General features: G+C 44.3%; 1 protein-coding gene across 8 annotated transcripts in view; it reads left to right on the top strand.

Moving 5' to 3' along the window:
* ryr2a (ryanodine receptor 2a (cardiac)) overlaps window positions 1-17,755 on the top strand; it is a 310,189-nt gene that overhangs the window by 53,050 nt on the left and 239,384 nt on the right. For all 8 annotated transcript variants that reach the window (XM_061908696.1, XM_061908695.1, XM_061908691.1 and 5 more), the window contains exon 2: window positions 11,861-11,980. In XM_061908696.1, the coding sequence (XP_061764680.1) occupies window positions 11,861-11,980 (120 nt within the window). The remainder of the gene's footprint in view (window positions 1-11,860; window positions 11,981-17,755) is intronic.

The raw sequence follows: 17,755 nt of genomic DNA, 5'->3' as shown, positions 1-17,755 counted from the left end.
GAGCTGGTCCACAGTTCCACGACCAGGACGAAAACCACACTGTTCCTCCTGAATCCGAGGTTCGACTATCCGGCGTAGCCTCCTCTCCAGTACACCTGAATAAACCTTACCGGGAAGGCTGAGGAGTGTGATCCCACGATAGTTGGAACACACCCTCCGGTCCCCCTTCTTAAAGAGAGGAACCACCACCCCGGTCTGCCAATCCAGAGGTACCGCCCCCGATGTCCACGCGATGCTGCAGAGTCTTGTCAACCATGACAGCCCCACAGCGTCCAGAGCCTTAAGGAACTCCGGGCGGATCTCATCCACCCCCGGGGCCTTGCCACCGAGGAGCTTTTTAACTACCTCAGCGACCTCAGCCCCAGAAATAGAGTCCACCACAGATTCTCCAGGCACTGCTTCCTCATAGGAAGACGTGTTGGTGGGATTGAGGAGGTCTTCGAAGTATTCCTTCCACCTATCCACAACATCCGCAGTTGAGGTCAGCAGAACACCATCCGCACAGTACACGGTGCTGATAGTGCACTGCTTCCCCTTCCTGAGGCGGCGGACGGTGGTCCAGAATCGCTTTGAAGTCGTTTTCCATGGCTTCCCCGATGTTTACAGTGTGGGGGAATAATTATTTATTAACCAACTAATTTTGTAAGGTATTCAGTTACAAGTATATGAATAGTGCAAAGGGTAGGTTTATTTTAACAGAGATTAGAACAGGTATTTTAATTCAATTGTCCTATCACGTTAATGCATTTTGATACCACAACTTAGCTGTGAACCGCAAAAATGAGAGCGACATTGGTATCGTTAATGTAATGCAGCATTCTAACCGAGGCCTGCGAAGTCTGATGCTCATTTTAGAAGTTTATTGCCGACCTAAACAAGGCACATCAGTGCTCAGTTCTAACACCGTATTCCTAGACTCGCACACGGCCCTCTCCATAGCAGCAACAACCCCAATTCCTCATTATCCACCAATCACACTGACTGTGCGGTGCATTCATGAACACCAGAATTCTGAACACCAACATTAGGGTTGTGCATCCTTTAAAGTTAGATGATTCCGGTTCCCATTCCAGTTTCGGTTCTGATTCCGGTTCCGATTTAAGTTCAAGAGTCTTTTTAGAGGCAATGACAAAACATGACTTTGCACTTCTCACAGAGCTATTTTAATCCAGTGTATAAATAGAAATCCTTTGAATATAATAAAATAGAATGGCTTTTACTGTCACTATACACAGATCCATTAAGATTAAAACCAACTCCAGTATCAGTGCGACAGTCTATAAATATGCAAAAAATAGGAAGGAAAGAAAAGAAAAACAGTACAAAACAAGGTCAACGAATGTTCTGAATGTGTTGTTTAAATATTAAATATTATATATACATATATACAGAATAATAATAATAATAATGGATTAGATTTATATCGCGCTTTCCTATTGTTAGATACTCAAAGCGCTCACAGAGCAGTGGGTACCCATCATTCATTCACACCTGGGGTAGACTCACGGAAGCGTGGCTGCCAGTTTGTGCCTACGGCCCCTCCGACCACCACCAAACATATACTCATCATTCATTCACCGGTGTGAGCGGCACCGGGGGCAAGGGTGAAGTGTCCTGCCCAAGGACACAACGGCAGCGATTTTGGATGTTAATAGGTGGGAAGCGAACCTGCAACCCTCAGGTTTCTGGCACGGCCGCTCTACCCACTACTACATGCCGCCCCAGAAGCATTCATACTCTGGGTGGAAAGTAAAAAATTGCACACAGAGGTGCTAAACTATAAAATCAGGGCCCATGAGAGTTCACTGTGGTTATGGCTTTAGGGAAAAAACTGTTTCTGAGTCTGTGTGTTTTAGACCTGATGACCCTGTAGCGCCTTCCTAAGTGTCGCCGGTCAAACAGGTCAAAGCCAGGGTGGGAGCTGTCCTTGATAATGTTGGTAGCTCTGCTGAGGCAGTGGGAGGTGTAAATGTCTGTCAGGGAGGGAAGAGGGCAGCCGATGATCTGCTGTGCTGCCTTTGTCACTCTCTGGAGCCTCTCCTTATCTGCAACGGTGCAGCTGCCGTACCATGCTGTGATGCAGTATGTCAGCAGGCTCTCAATGGATGAGCGGTAAAAGGTCAGCAGCAGGTTGGAGTCCAGGTTGTATTTCTTGAGGACTCTCAGGAACTGCAGCCGCTTCCGAGCCTCCTTAGTGGTGTCAGTAGTGTTCTCTGACTAGGAGAGGTTGTCAGAGATAAGGACGCAAAGAGACTGGAAAGTGTGGAACCTCCCCACAGACTCACCCTTGATGTAGAGGGGGGATAGGTCAGTGCTATGTTTCCTGAAGTCAATGTCGGTCTCCTTGGTTTTCTTGGTGTTCAGAGCAAGTTTGTTCTCTGAGCACCAGTCTGCCAACTTCAGGACCTCCTCTCTGTAGACTCCCTCATCCCCCTTTTAGATGAGTCCGAACACCAAAGTGTCGTCCAAACTTCACTATGAGGTTGTTGTTGTGGGTCAAACCGCAGTTGTGGGTGTAGAAGCACTACAGAAGAAGGCTCAGCACACAGCCCTGTCAACGTGTGGGTGGAGGAGAGGTGGGGTCTGAGTCGCACAGTCTGGTTGAAGAGGAAGTCCTTAATCCAGTCACAAGTGAGGGGGGGGGCAAGAGTGTTCAGTTTTGTAATGAGGATGTCCGGTAATATTGTATTAAAGGCAGAACTGTAATCCACAAAGAGCATCCGGATGTAGCTCTGCTGTTGCTCCAGGTAAATGGTTAATGGGTTGTGCTTGTATAGCGCTTTTCTACCCCTTTTTAAGGAGCCCAAAGCGCTTTGACAGTATTTCCACATTCACCCATTCACACACACATTCACACACTGATGGCGGGAGCTGCCATGCAAGGCGCTCACCAGGACCCATCAGGAGCAAGGGTGAAGTGTCTTGCCCAAGGAAGCAACGGACATGACTAGGATGGTAGAAGGTGGGGATTGAACCAGTAACCCTCAGATTGCTGGCACATCCACTCTACCAACTTCGCCACGCCGTGCCCCAGGTAGTGTAGAGCAAAGGGGAGAGCCACAGTGATGGCATCCTCAGTGGATCTGTTCGCCAGATATGTGAACTGGTAGGGTTCGAAATCTTGGGGGAGATAGTTCTTGATGTGCTGTAGAACCAGCTTCTCGAGGCACTTCATTATTACCGTAGTGAGGGCCACCGAGCGGTAATCATTCAGGGTGGTAATGACAGACTTCTTCGGCACCGGGATTATAGTTGCTGATTTCAGGCAAGACGGGATGACTGCCTTGACCAGGGAGAGATTGAAGATCCTGGTAAAGGTGGAGGTGAGCTATTGGGTGCAAGCTCTGAGCACCCTGCCAGGAACTCCGTCTGGGCCAGCAGCTTTCCTGGGCTTCACTGTTAGGAGACCCCCTCTGACATCATGCTCCTTTACAGTCAGGGCTGGAACAGATGAGTGCTGCTGTGGTGTTTTGAAGCGAGCAAAGAAGCTATTTAGCTCCTCTGCTAGTGGCGCACTCAAGTCTGCTGTTGATACACCACATCACCAACTTCAGAGTCTGTGATGTATGCCCCGCCACCTTAGTTTTTTTAATTCCTTTCTTCAGAACAGCTTGTGCAGCCCTGTACAGAGCTCTGTCACCTGACCTGAAAGTAGCGTTGCGGGCCCTGAGGAGTGAGCGGACCTGGCTGGTCATCCAGGGTTTCTGTTTAGGGAAAACCCAGATGATTTTATCGACAGTCACATTCCCAATGCAGAACTTCATATAGTCCAGTACCGTTCCTGTGTAAGTCTCCAGATTCTGGTGTGACAGAGCATTTTCAGGCCGGGTAGTAATTGTCTGTATGGTGTGTCTGACTTTGCGTCTGAGGAGGGAGAAGGCTTGATAGAGCAAAAGGGAAAGATGGTCTGACTGGCCGAGATGAGGGAGGGGTGTGGATTTAAATGCATGCTTGAAATTGGTATAAACAGAGTATTCTCTCCCCAAGTACAATACTTTACATGTTGGTAAAACATTGGCAGTACAGTCTTTAAGTTGGCCTTATTAAAGTCCCCTGCAATAATGTGAACACCATCCGGGTGGACCCGCTGCTGTTCGTTTACGGCATTCAGCAGAAGAGAGAGCGCTGTCTTCACATTGGCATCGGGTGGGATGTAAACAGCCGTGATGATCACTACAGTTAGCGCTCTCTGTAGACAAAAAGGCTGGCATCTTACAGGCATGTACTTGAGGTCTGGGGAGCAATGTTGGTCTGTGATAGTCCCGTTATTACACCAGTTATCATGCACGTAAACACGGAGACCCCTCCTCTGCTCTTACCAGAGTTCATAGTCCTGTTCCAGTGCAGCAAAGTGTGGCCTGCTAGCTGCAGGCTAACATCAGGGATCCCCGGGTGGAGCCAGGTTTCTGTAATGGCCAAAACACAGCAGTCACGAACAAAGCGATTTCCAGCGAGTAATAATACCAGGTCGACCGTTTTATGCACCAGGAATCTGGCATTGCAGAGAAACAGGCTCGGTAGAGGTGGGTTGCGTGGTTGTTACTTTACCTCTAGTGTAAGACCGGCCCTGCAGCCCCATTTCTGCATCCTCTCCCTTCTGCGACTGCACCGCCTCGGACATCTAATAACAATCCCCGGAGAGCCCAGCGATCTTGCTATGTCTTCTGGGATGTAGAGTTTGTAGTAAAAGTCACCGGAGACCGATATCTGGCATTTGACGCCGATATACAAAATTATCTGGCGGTGTACTTAGTGTACACAGAACCGATAGTGAAAGCACAGGTAAGAAAGAAGTAGAAAAACAATAAAGAATAGTACTGAAGAGGAGAACCGTTAGCCGCTGCAACTGTGCGCGCCACCATCTTGTTAATATGAATGTTTTGAAGTTCTTTCTACATATACTTTCGCAAAAGTTTGACTTTTTTCCTGGAATCCTCAGACCACAGCGAGAATGAACTATGTAGAATGAATGACATGGATCAAAGCACACACATGAATTATGTGATCGTTATTGAACTTCAAACTAAAGCTCGGCCAATGCCAGGGCTGTCACAATAGGACAACCACAAATGACTATTACTTGGTGGCCAACTCTCTGCAATCAATTCAGGTAGAGGTGAATGTAAACAACATAAATACACGCATTCCACCATATGGGAGAAATAACCTCATCTGTCATCACCATAAAATTCACCAACAGGAATTTCAGCAAATTTAGCTGAAAGGGGCAAACATCTGTAACAGGAGGCAGCCAAAGTACTTGTCATCGAAAAACATTAAGTAAATGGTAAAATATTAAAAGATCATATCAACTGGATTGTACACAGAAACAAGAAAAAACTATTTCAACATCAAGCAATAATTGAGCCAACTTAAAGGAATCGCTATCTCAAAACCTGAATTGAGGTTGAAAAGAAATATGATTTTTAGTTGGAAGGATATAAACTGAATTAACAATAGAAAAGGCAGTGGTTCTCAAATGGGGGTACGCGTACCCCTGGGGGTACTTGAAGGTATGCCAAGGGGTACGTGAGTTTTTTTTCAAATATTCTAAAAATAGCAACATTTCAAAAATCCTTTATACAAATATTTTTTGAATTATACTTCAAAAAAATATGAATGTGTGTTCATAAACTGTGAAAATAAATGCAACAATGCAATATTCAGTGTTGACAGCTAGATTTTTTGTGGACATGTTCCATAAATATTGATGTTAAAGATGTATTTTTTTGTGAAGAAATGTTTAGAATTAAGTTAATGAATCCAGATGAATCTCTAATAACAAGATTTTAGTTATTTTTATATATATTTTTCCAAATAGTTCAAGAAAGACCACTACAAATGAGCAATATTTTGCACTGTTATACAATTTAATAAATCAGAAGCTGATGACATAGTGCTGTATTTTATTTCTTTATCTCTTTTTTTCAACCAAAAATGCTTTGCTCTGATTAGGGGGTACTTGAATTAAAAAAAATGTTCACAGGGGGTACATCACTGAAAAAAGGTTGTGAACCAATGGAATAAAGAGATGGAGGAAGATGAAAATATTGAGAAAGCTGAACTACATAGCGGTACAGTACATGCCATCTGAAATGTATAATATCATAGAATGTGTTTGTATTCATCCTTTATTTAACCAGATAAACCACATCGGGGTTAAAAAAAATCTAATTTGTGACCTAGCCAACACAATAAAACTTCTGATAAAACTTTTTCAGCATGAAATACAATATTTACAATCAATAGTTTTAATGGCTTCAAAACATTAATTCACATTGGCCAAAAGCATTGATATCATGTTGCCTTAAAATAGTTTATTAATTATCCTAAAATATCTTGTTCAGATACAGTACATATAAGTCATTCTGCAGGTCATAAGGTACATAGTGCAGCATATTAAAGGCCTACTGAAATGAGATTTTCTTATTTAAACGGGGATAGCAGGTCCATTCTATGTGTCATACTTGATCATTTTGCGATATTGCCATATTTTTGCTGAAAGGATTTAGTAGAGATCATCCACGATAAAGTTCGCAACTTTCGGTGCTATGAGAAATGCCTTGCCTCTACAGGAAGTTGCAGACGATGACGTCACATGTTTGATGGCTCCTCACATATTCACATTGTTTTTAATGGGAGCCTCCAACAAAAAGTGCTATTCGGACCATAAATACGACAATATCCCCATTAATTTGAGCGAGGATGAAAGATTTGTGTTTGAGGATATTGATAGCGACGGACTAGAAAAAAGAAAAAAACACGATTGCATTGGGACGGATTCCGATGTTTTTAGACACATTTACTAGGTTAATTCTGGGAAATCCCTTATCGTTCTATTGTGTTGCTAGTGTTTTAGTGAGTTTAATATTACCTGATAGTCGAAAGGGTGTCTCCACGGGTGTCTTGACGCGCAGTGTCTCAGGGGAGTCGACGGCAGCTATGGACGGCACAAGCTCAGCTTTTCTCCGGTGACAACTGACTTTTTAATCACAATTTTATCACAAAAACCTGCTGGTTGACATGTGGTTGGGATCCATGTTCTCTTGACCGCGCTCTGATCTATAGGAAAGTTTCACCTCCAGGAATTTTAAACAAGGAATCACAGTGTATTTGTGTGGCTAAAGGCTAAAGCTTCCCAACTCCATCTTTCTACTGTGACTTCTCCAATATTAATTGAACAAATTGCAAAAGATTCAGCAACACAGATGTCCAAAAAACTGTATAATTATGCCGTTAAAGCAGACGACATTTAGCTGTGTGTGTGCGCAGCGCTCATACTTCCTAAAAAACCCTTGACGTCTTGCGTACACTTCATCATTACACGAAGTTTCGAAGACGAAACTCCCGGGAAATTTAAAATTCTAATTTAGTAAACTATAAAGGCCGTATTGGCATGTGTTGCAATGTTAATACTAAATCATTGATATATAAACTATCAGACTGCGTGGTGGGTAGTTGTGGGTTTCAGTAGGCCTTTAAAACTCTGTTCTGACACCAGACACCTCCATCATTATGTATTTCTGTGAATACACAATTTATTTTTTAATGAAATAGGCTAATAAAAAGGCTACAAAACAGTAAACATTAATGTAAAGACAAATATGTATGTCATTAGTTATTAGTATCAACATACATTTTTTGTGTTGTTATTGACATTTTTACTCTATTTTTCCATTCTTGTAATTTTGTTGTTTATTTTAGATCAACAATGTCAATGGGTCCATGGAAATGGGTCATTTTAATAAAAATGATATGGCTCAGCTTGTATCATGACTCAAGTAACTCATATATTTACGTATTGTGAAGTTTTTGACAATTCCCAGCCCTAATGTCCAAGCTCTATTTCACGACACTCATGATATGTTGGTTTGCTTATGAAGGTTTTTGGCAATTGTTTGCGGTGGTAATGCACACTGGACATGTGGAGGCAGATCTCCACTCGTGCAGCAAGTACTTCACCTCTTGTGACTAATTGAATTGCACGTTTCAAGACGGACTCCTTTTTCACTTTTAATGTGTACCTCTACTTGCTAAATATAGCAGAATTTTCCCACGATACCTCTTCCGCTAAGTATTATTCCCTGGAAAACCTGCAGCCTCATGTATTAAAACATATTGCTGGGTATTTTGGCCAAACAGATCAATATTTTTTCTTCTGACCATAGAACTTTCCTCCAGATGAAACAAAAATTGAGTATTGGGCAGTCTTGGGTATTTAAATTACACCCTACACAGCCAGGTGGCATCTTGAAGTTAAACTCGTCTCATCTTATCTCGCCGACCACGTTGAAAATGTCGGGCTGGGGTTTGAACACCACTGATTTAGAGAGACTTTGACTCAAGCCAAATTCATGCTTCACGTACGCACATGCCTACAGGCTCTGGTTACGTTGTTGACACGCAGACGTGGTTAGACTTGATTTCCTCAATTACCTCAATTACAAAATTGAGGCAAGGACACAAAATTAACTTTTTTGCCAATGCAATTAATGCTTCAGATTCATATTTTTATTCATAAAGACTTCTATTAATTTATGTAGACTATTATTTTGCCACCCATCGCTGTCACAATGTGTTTCTGTGACTAACACAGCCAGTCTGGCGGGCAGCAGTAGCAGCAGCCGGCGGCGGCACACTGGCACCACTGAGACCGGTGATGGTGGAGGGCTGGGCTTACTCTGTCACGTACTACTGTGACAGCAAGTCCTCTCCTGGGTTGTAATAATACATTGAGTAATTGGACAAGAGTCAAAGTCTTTTGAATACTTTGTGATATGCTGGGATGTTTACATATAAAAGATTGCAAAAATAATATATCGCATTTTTTTATTTAACCAGGAAAGTCCCATTGAGATGATTTAACAAAACAATTTTTCAAGGGAGTCCTGGCCAAGAGGTAGCAAAAGATACAGTTACATAAAAATGTGTCATACACATTAAGGAAAAGAGTTATAATTTAAAAATGTCTACCTAAGTCCTCTCAATTGGGACTTAAAAGCATTCAATTAAATAAGTTCAGTTAATTTCCAGTAATTTTTCAACATGTTCCATTTAAAAAGAGCAGAGTAAACAAAAGCCTCTTTCCCCAGTTCTGTGTGGGCAAATGGAACAGTGAGCAACAAATGATCATTTGAAGGAAAAACAATAAGAGTCTACACTCCTCCGTGTGAATAAATTACAAATATAGGAGGGCAGTAGACCCAGCATTGCCTTATAAATAAAAGTACAGCAATGACCTAGTCTCCTGGAGGACAAAGAAGGCCATCCCATTTGAGAATACAGCTCACAATGATGGGTCAAGGCCCTATCGGTAGTTATGAAGCATGATATACATTGTCAATCCTATGTAGACATTGAGCGGAGGCATTCATGTTCAACAGGTCTCCAAAGTCTAAAACTGATAAAAATGTTGCAGTAGCAAGTGGCTTTTTTGCTTCAAAAGAAAAACAGATATTATTTCATAAGAAAAAGCCCAATTTGAGTTTACGTTTTTTCACAAGATTGTCTATATGGGCTTCGATGAGGTAGGGACTTGTCAAGGGTGTACTCCGCCTTCCGCCCGATTGTAGCTGAGATAGGCACCAGCGCCCCCCGTGACCCCAAAGGGAATAAGCGGTAGAAAATGGATGGATGGATGTTTATATGGGGCTTGAAAGTCAGGGAGTCATCCAGCAAATTACCAAGGTATTTGTACGTGTGAATCACCTTTATGACATTTACCTCAAGAGTGGACACCAAGGGGATAGTTTGAGGAACCTTCGTAATGTTCGTAAAACATTAGTTTCGTCTTTTCAGCATTGAGTACTAGTTTTAGCTGCAGAAGTGTGTGCTGGACCACATCAAAAGCTTTCTGCAAAGATTCCACAGCTTTAATAGTGTTCAAACCAAAACAGTAAATTATTGTGTCATCAGCGTTTTGTCACATTTTGTCCTGATTCATTAATATACATGATGAACTGGAGGGGTCGTAAATAATAATATTGAATATTGAACCCCGTGGCACGCATTTTAAACATTCAGAATTAAAATTTCAGAACACGAACCGTCACATTTTATACACTAGCTTCTGTCACTCAAACAATACATATTTTCACATTAAACCTTAATCTGTCTGTGAGCAGGCCACTGTATGAACACATTTTGTTGTGAATTACACAGATTATATGTTAAGGCGAAGACGGGGTAAGGAGACGGCACACAGCGGAAGTACAAACTCAATATTTATTGAGTGATTTATGATTACGTAGGGTGTGTATGCTACTATGTGTTTGAATGTGATCTGTGTGCTGGAATTAACATATGAAGATACCGTAAGGAATGTTTTCATGCGTGTTGAATGGTGGCGTCCAAATACAGAGGGAGAAGGCAAAGAAGTCCAGGCGTGGTCGTGGTACTGGAGAGAGCGTCCAAAGTATGTATGGTTGTATGGGTTGTACTTGTATAGCGCTTTTCTACCTTCAAGGTACTCAAAGCGCTTTGACACTGCTTCCACATTCATCCATACACACACACATTCACACACTGATGGAGGGAGCTGCCATGCAAGGCGCTAACCAGCACCCGTCAGGAGCAAGGACACAACGGACGTGACGAGGTTGGTACCAGGTGGGGATTGAACCAGGGACCCTCGGGTTGCGCACAGCCACTCTCCCACTGCGCCACGCCGTCCATATGAGAGTCCAGGCAATGTGTCGGGGAATCAGGAGGGCAATCAGGGTTCCGGGGAATATGACAGCGTGAATGGAGGCAGGGACTGTGGGAGGACGGAGATACGAAGGAGATCAAAAACAAGGTAGGAGGAAAACAAGCACAGGAAAAGATCACTGGTGGAGAGTCAGATACGAGAGGCTTACTGCAAGCAAAATGCAACGTTCCGACGATGAGGAGTCAGCGGCGAGGCTCTTTATCCCGTCGTTCGTAATCACTGCCAGGTTTCTTGTGTGATGATTCTCTCCGGCTGCGTGTGGGAGCGGTCTGGACGCGCTCAGAGTGGAGCTGTTGAGTGCTCCCGCAGAAGATGGAAAAACGGAACGTGCGTGTGTCATAACATTATATTTGTATTGGAGGTAATCAAAATCACCCACTCTTCTAAAGTTTTACGTATTATTGCAGCGCCTATTTTTTCAAACCCTTGTCTGTTTTGGCGATGCACATCATTCATTGTCACCTTCCTCCTGATGTCGACCATTTTTTGTATTTCAGCCTGTCCGCGGTGTCCGGAGCCCACTGCATTCTTACTATTTAAACTCTCTTTTGAATGCTCATAACACTAGAAATAAGCACCTCTGGTCTAGAGAGGACCCACACTTTCACCCTTGGATAAAAGTGAACAGGTTAAGTTGTTGAGAAACCACCACGTTTTAAATCTGCCATGCCATTGGCAAAATCAGAACTGCAGATTGCGATACCATCAGTTAAATTTGCACTTAAATGTAAATTATTTGGATGTGTTTCCACGTTTACAAATTTAAAAGACCCAAGCTGTCCACCTTAGGTAAAATGTGATACGAATGCTCAGGAACAACACAGAAACCACCAAAGCTTGATTAGCCTGCAATAAAGTAAAAATTGCTTGAACACCGATGTCTCTGTCAGTTTTGCATCGTCATTCACTAAAAGGGTGCAGACTCATAAAGAAGCCTGTATTTATTAAGTATTAGTAAAATGCTACCTTGATAAAGGTAGCATTTGTAAAATGAGATGCTTTTGGAACAGAAAAAACAAGTTAATATTAAGCCTTACTAAAGCCTTGACCTTAACCCTTTTGGTGATCAATCAATTTAAATCATTTGACTTTTCCTGAGCTCGGCCTTTGATTTGAGATCTGACTTAATGCATTTTTTATGTGTGTTTTTAGAATGATGAGGTGGTTCTACAGTGCTCGGCCACAATCCATAAGGAACAACAGAAACTCTGCCTGGCAGCTGAAGGCTTCGGAAACAGGCTGTGCTTCCTTGAATCCATCTCAAACTCAAAGGTACTGATTTAACCATGCTGTAACCCCAACAGATTTGATTGTAAAGCCAAACTGTCGGCTCAGTTACCAAACTTTTATCAATAACAGTATAACTCTACTGTAAAACTAAATATGGTATGCTTAATTGGAAACGGTATATATTTTATAAATAAAAAATAGTTTTACCATAAATTACCAAGAAGAAATATCAATAATGAATCTATCCATCTTATAAGCTGACATTGTGTTTAATATCAATTTGTAATGCACTTTAGTAGCAATGATAGCCAATAAATAAATGCAGTCTAGTTCAGTTAGATATACTATTGCAACATTTGAGTTCATCTAATCAGTTGCCAAAATTGTACTGCCAAAATAATATTTACAGTATATAACGGATACTATACAACTGTGAACATTACAGATTTCAAAACAAAGTGTTACTTTTGATAAACTACGAAAACATGTGGACAGATGAAAACAATGATTTGTTCATTAGGCTCGTAGGTCAAGATATTGAGAACAAATATTGTACATAACATGTATGCTGGACTAGTTGACTACCGAATTGTCCAAGTGTCCACACTTTAAAAGGGAACTTCATTTTTAGGGAAATTTTCAAAACCCATATAAGAATACAGGTTTTTGTCCATTGTATTCTAAATGTTTAAAGACTACAAGGCTACAATGCATTTGATGGGGATTCATCTAGTCCATCTAAAAAGCGACCTCCAAAAACTTCCAACAACGTTTTATACGTATCCTGTATGTATTAATGTAATGTATTAAGAGGTGTTTTCACAATAAGATGTAATATTTACAGTATTCTTATAACTTTAAAACAAAACCATGAATTATTTCCTGGGGTGAAATAATTATCTATGAATAATTCTCTATGCTCTCTATGAATTATTTTCATAGAGAGCATGGCAGCGATCATTATCAATCAACAATTATCACTAATCATGGCAAGCTTCATGAGAGCCAAAGCAGACTACTTTAGGACAAATTATAATCCAGAACCTTATCATTTTTAGCCTGAATGTACGGAAGATGAACTAAAAGTTATAGAAGTTGGGTGCTTAGCAGATTTAGCTCTAGTTATGCAATACATGTAACACTCGTGCCAAGTGCTAAACAAGAAATACGAAATATAAACATAACACAATCAATTAATGTACATTGTCCACTCTCACTGTGGTACAGACTAATGGGATGTTTATATCTTTCAGCACAAGTCTTGTGCTCCCTGTTTAGATGATCAATTAATCATAATTCTCATTCTGCAGGTAAAAATGCTTTGAGGAAACAAGCATCCTGCTGTGTCTTCCTAGTGACGTCTGGGTCTAAATAGATTTTTAAAGTTGACCATCCTCTCACCTTATGGCCACAACCATATACAGCATATACCACACTATACAGGTGTGAGACATGATTTACAAACGAGCAAAAAACCTTTTTAATTTCAGAAAGAATTGATCAGCAACGGGGTAACTCAATAACTGGATTACTTCTCGCTACTGGCCAGAGAAGCCGTGTCCGTGTCTCTGTTAGCAGGGCTGTGTCTTTCTAAAAGTAGGTCCTCCCCTTTAGCTCTTCAATAACAGTGTCTCTATAGCTTGGTTATAAGTTGTATTCACCTAACGTCACGTACGCCTCATTAACTATGCGAGACTCAAAGTGGTGGTCCTGTGAATGTTTGTTGTCAAAGCGTTTTGGGCACCATTGAGCCTTTTTCCACAAAAAAGTCCCTATGCTTGCATTGTTTTTGGCTGCTTGAACCGTTCAAATTGAAAAAGGATAAACATTTCTTCAGAGTTCCTCGAGATGTAATCAAAAAGGGGCAAAATAGTGCAAGATTTTACAAAACGACAATGAGAAAAGTTACTCTCGTATAGCACTCCAGTCCAAGGGAGCAGAGTCGAAGAACGACACGTTTGCAGAAGTCACCTTGTTAAAGGTTTGTTTGATATACTTTTAACATTTTGTATTTTCTATTGTAACTATAGTATAGATTTCCCTCGCCCGGACGCGGGTCACCGGGGCCCCGCTCTGGAGCCAGGCCCGGAGTTGGGGCACGATGGCGAGCGCCTGGTGGCCGGGCCTGTCCCCATGGGGCCCGGCCGGGCACAGCCCGAAGAGGCAACGTGGGTTATCCCTCCAATGGGCTCACCACTCATAGGAGGGGCCATAGAGGTCGGGTGCATTGTGAGCTGGGCGGCAGCCGAAGGCAGGGCACTTGGCGGTCCGATCCTCGGCTACAGAAGCTAGCTCTTGGGACGTGGAACGTCACCTCACTGGGGGGGAAGGAGCCTGAGCTAGTCCGCGAGGTAGAGAAGTTCCGGCTGGATATAGTCGGACTCACCTCGACACACAGCAAGGGCTCTGGAACCAGTTCTCTCGAGAGGGACTGGACCCTCTTCCACTCTGGCGTTGCCGACAGTGAGAGGCGACGGGCTGGGGTGGCAATTCTCGTTGCCCCCCGGCTCAAAGCCTGCACGTTTGAGTTCAACCCAGTGGACGAGAGGGTAGCTTCCCTTCGCCTTCGGGTGGGGGGACGGGTCCTGACTGTTGTTTGTGCTTACGCACCAAACAGCAGTTCAGAATACCCACCCTTTTTGGGTACACTCGAGGGAGTACTGGAAAGTGCTCCCCCGGGTGATTCCCTTGTCCTACTGGGGGACTTCAACGCTCATGTTGGCAACGACAGTGAAACCTGGAGAGGCGTGATTGGGAAGAATGGTCGCCCGGATCTAAACCCGAGTGGTGTTTTGTTATTGGACTTTTGTGCTCGTCACGGATTGTCCATAACAAACACCATGTTCAAACATAAGGGTGTCCATATGTGCACTTGGCACCAGGACACCCTAGGCCGCAGTTCCATGATTGACTTTGTAGTCGTGTCATCGGATTTGCGGCCTCATGTTCTGGACACTCGGGTGAAGAGAGGGGCGGAGCTTTCTACCGATCACCACCTGGTGGTGAGTTGGCTGCGATGGTGGGGGAGGATGCCGGACAGACCTGGCAGGCCCAAACGCATTGTGAGGGTCTGCTGGGAACGTCTGGCAGAGTCTCCTGTCAGAGAGAGTTTCAATTCACACCTCCGGGAGAACTTTGAACATGTCACGAGGGAGGTGCGGGACATTGAGTCCGAGTTGACCATGTTCCGAACCTCTATTGTCGAGGCGGCTGATTGGAGCTGTGGCCGTAAGGTTGTTGGTGCCTGTCGTGGCGGTAATCCCAGAACCCGTTGGTGGACACCAGCAGTGACGGATGCCGTCAAGCTGAAGGAGTCATATCGGGTTCTTTTGGCTCATAGGACTCCGGAGGCAGTGGACGGGTACCGACGGGCCAAGCGGTGTGCAGCTTTAGCGGTAGCGGAGGCAAAAACTCGGACATGGAAAACGAATTCCGGACGGCTTCGAAGCGATTCTGGACCACCATACGCCGCCTCAGGAAGGGGAAGCAGTGCACTATCAACACCGTGTATGGTGCGGATGGTGTTCTGCTGACTTCGACTGCGGATGTTGTGGGTCGGTGGAGGGAATACTTCGAAGACCTCCTCAATCCCACCAACACGTCTTCCTTTGAGGAAGCGGTGCCTGGGGAATCTGTGGTGGACTCTCCTATTTCTGGGGCTGAGGTCGCTGAGGTAGTTAAAAAGCTCCTCGGCGGCAAGTCCCCAGGGGTGGATGAGAACCGCCCGGAGTTCCTTAAGGCTCTGGATGCTGTGGGGCTTTCTTGGTTGACAAGACTCTGCAGCATCGCGTGGACATCGAGGGCGGTACCTCTGGATTGGCAGACCGGGGTGGTGGTCCCTCTCTTTAAGAAGGGGGACCGGAGGGTGTGTTCCAACTATCGTGGGATCACACTCCTCAGCCTTCCCGGTAAGGTTTATTCAGGTGTACTGGAGAGGAGGCTACGCCGGATAGTCGAACCTCGGATTCAGGAGGAACAGTGTGGTTTTCGTCCTGGTCGTGGAACCGTGGACCAGCTCTATACTCTCGGCAGGGTTCTTGAGGGTGCATGGGAGTTTGCCCAACCATTCTACATGTGCTTTGTGGACTTGGAGAAGGCATTCGACCGTGTCCCTCGGGAAGTCCTGTGGGGAGTGCTCAGAGAGTATGGGGTACCGGACTGTCTTATTGTGGCAGTCCGCTCCCTGTATGATCAGTGCCAGAGCTTGGTCCGCATTGCTGGCAGTAAGTCGGACACGTTTCCAGTGAGGGTTGGACTCCGCCAAGGCTGTCCTTTGTCACCGATTCTGTTCATAACTTTTATGGACAGAATTTCTAGGCGCAGCCAAGGCGTTGAGGAGATCCGGTTTGGTGGCCACGGGATTAGATCTCTGCTTTTTGCAATGATGTAGTCCTGATGGCTTCATCTGGCCGGGATCTTCAGCTCTCACTGGATCTGTTCGCAGCCGAGTGTGAAGCGACCGGAATGAGAATCAGCAACTCCAAGTCCGAGTCCATGGTTCTCGCCCGGAAAAGGGTGGAGTGCCATCTCCGGGTTGGGGAGGAGACCCTGCCCCAAGTGGAGGAGTTCAAGTACCTAGGAGTCTTGTTCACGAGTGGGGGAAGAGTGGATCGTGAGATCGACAGGCGGATCGGTGCGGCGTCTTCAGTAATGCGGACGTTGTATCGATCCGTTGTGGTTAAGAAAGAGCTGAGCCAGAAGGCAAAGCTCTCAATTTACCGGTCGATCTACGTTCCCATCCTCACCTATGGTCATGAGCTCTGGGTCATGACCGAAAGGATAAGATCACGGGTACAAGCGGCCGAAATGAGTTTCCTCCGCCGGGTGGCGGGACTCTCCCTTAGAGATAGGGTGAGAAGCTCTGCCATCCGGGAGGAGCTCAACGTAAAGCCGCTGCTCCTCCACATCGAGAGGAGCCAGATGAGGTGGTTCGGGCATCTGGTCAGGATGCCACCCGAACGCCTCCCTAGGGAGGTGTTTAGGGCACGTCCAGCTGGTAGGAGGACACGGGGAAGACCCAGGACACGTTGGGAAGACTATGTCTCCCGGCTGGCCTGGGAACGCCTCGGGATCCCCCGGGAAGAGCTAGACGAAGTGGCTGGAGAGAGGGAAGTCTGGGCTTCCCTGCTTAGGCTGCTGCCCCCGCGACCCGACCTCGGATAAGCGGAAGATGATGGATGGATGGATGGACTATAGTATAGTAATTTTATGTAACCAAGCGAGAGCCACACAAATAAATGAATGCGTACACTCGGCGCCAGCTGACAACTTCTATCACACAGATCGCTCAATATTCCAAATTAAACACTCTTGTTCCATAAATCCAACATTTGTGCACCTCTTGTTCACAAAGGTGTAGTATTTGCTTTATTTGCACAACAGCTGTCAGTGTGCAAGCAGCAGCAACAGACAGTGATAAAAAGTTACATAAACTTAGCTGGTTAAGGCTCTTGAAGTACTATCTTGATATTATTTGTTTTATGCTGCCAGGTCACAACATGTAAATAGAACGTTGGCAGTTTTTGTAAGTTTTTAGAGGGCTTTATTGGCTGAATAGATGACTCCTAATTACTATACCTGCATTGTTATCGCCTCTTAATAGCAGCTTTTTTCAATTTAAAAAACAATGCGAAGAGAAAGACATGCGTGTAGTCACACATAAGGATTGTGAATTACGGGGAAACACTCCAAAAGTACAGTGCAGTTTCCCTTTAAGAATTCTCATGCCTCACTTACATCGGTTAGTTAATGAAAACAGGCAACATCATTTCTGCTAATCGAAAAATCGAAGAAAAAAAAAAAGAAGAGTGAAGATAG

Source organism: Nerophis ophidion, linkage group LG08 (genome assembly GCF_033978795.1).
Source record: "Nerophis ophidion isolate RoL-2023_Sa linkage group LG08, RoL_Noph_v1.0, whole genome shotgun sequence".
Taxonomy (NCBI): Eukaryota; Metazoa; Chordata; class Actinopteri; order Syngnathiformes; family Syngnathidae; genus Nerophis; species Nerophis ophidion.
Note: the sequence above shows the minus strand (reverse complement) of the source record. Positions and strands in the feature narration are given on the sequence as shown.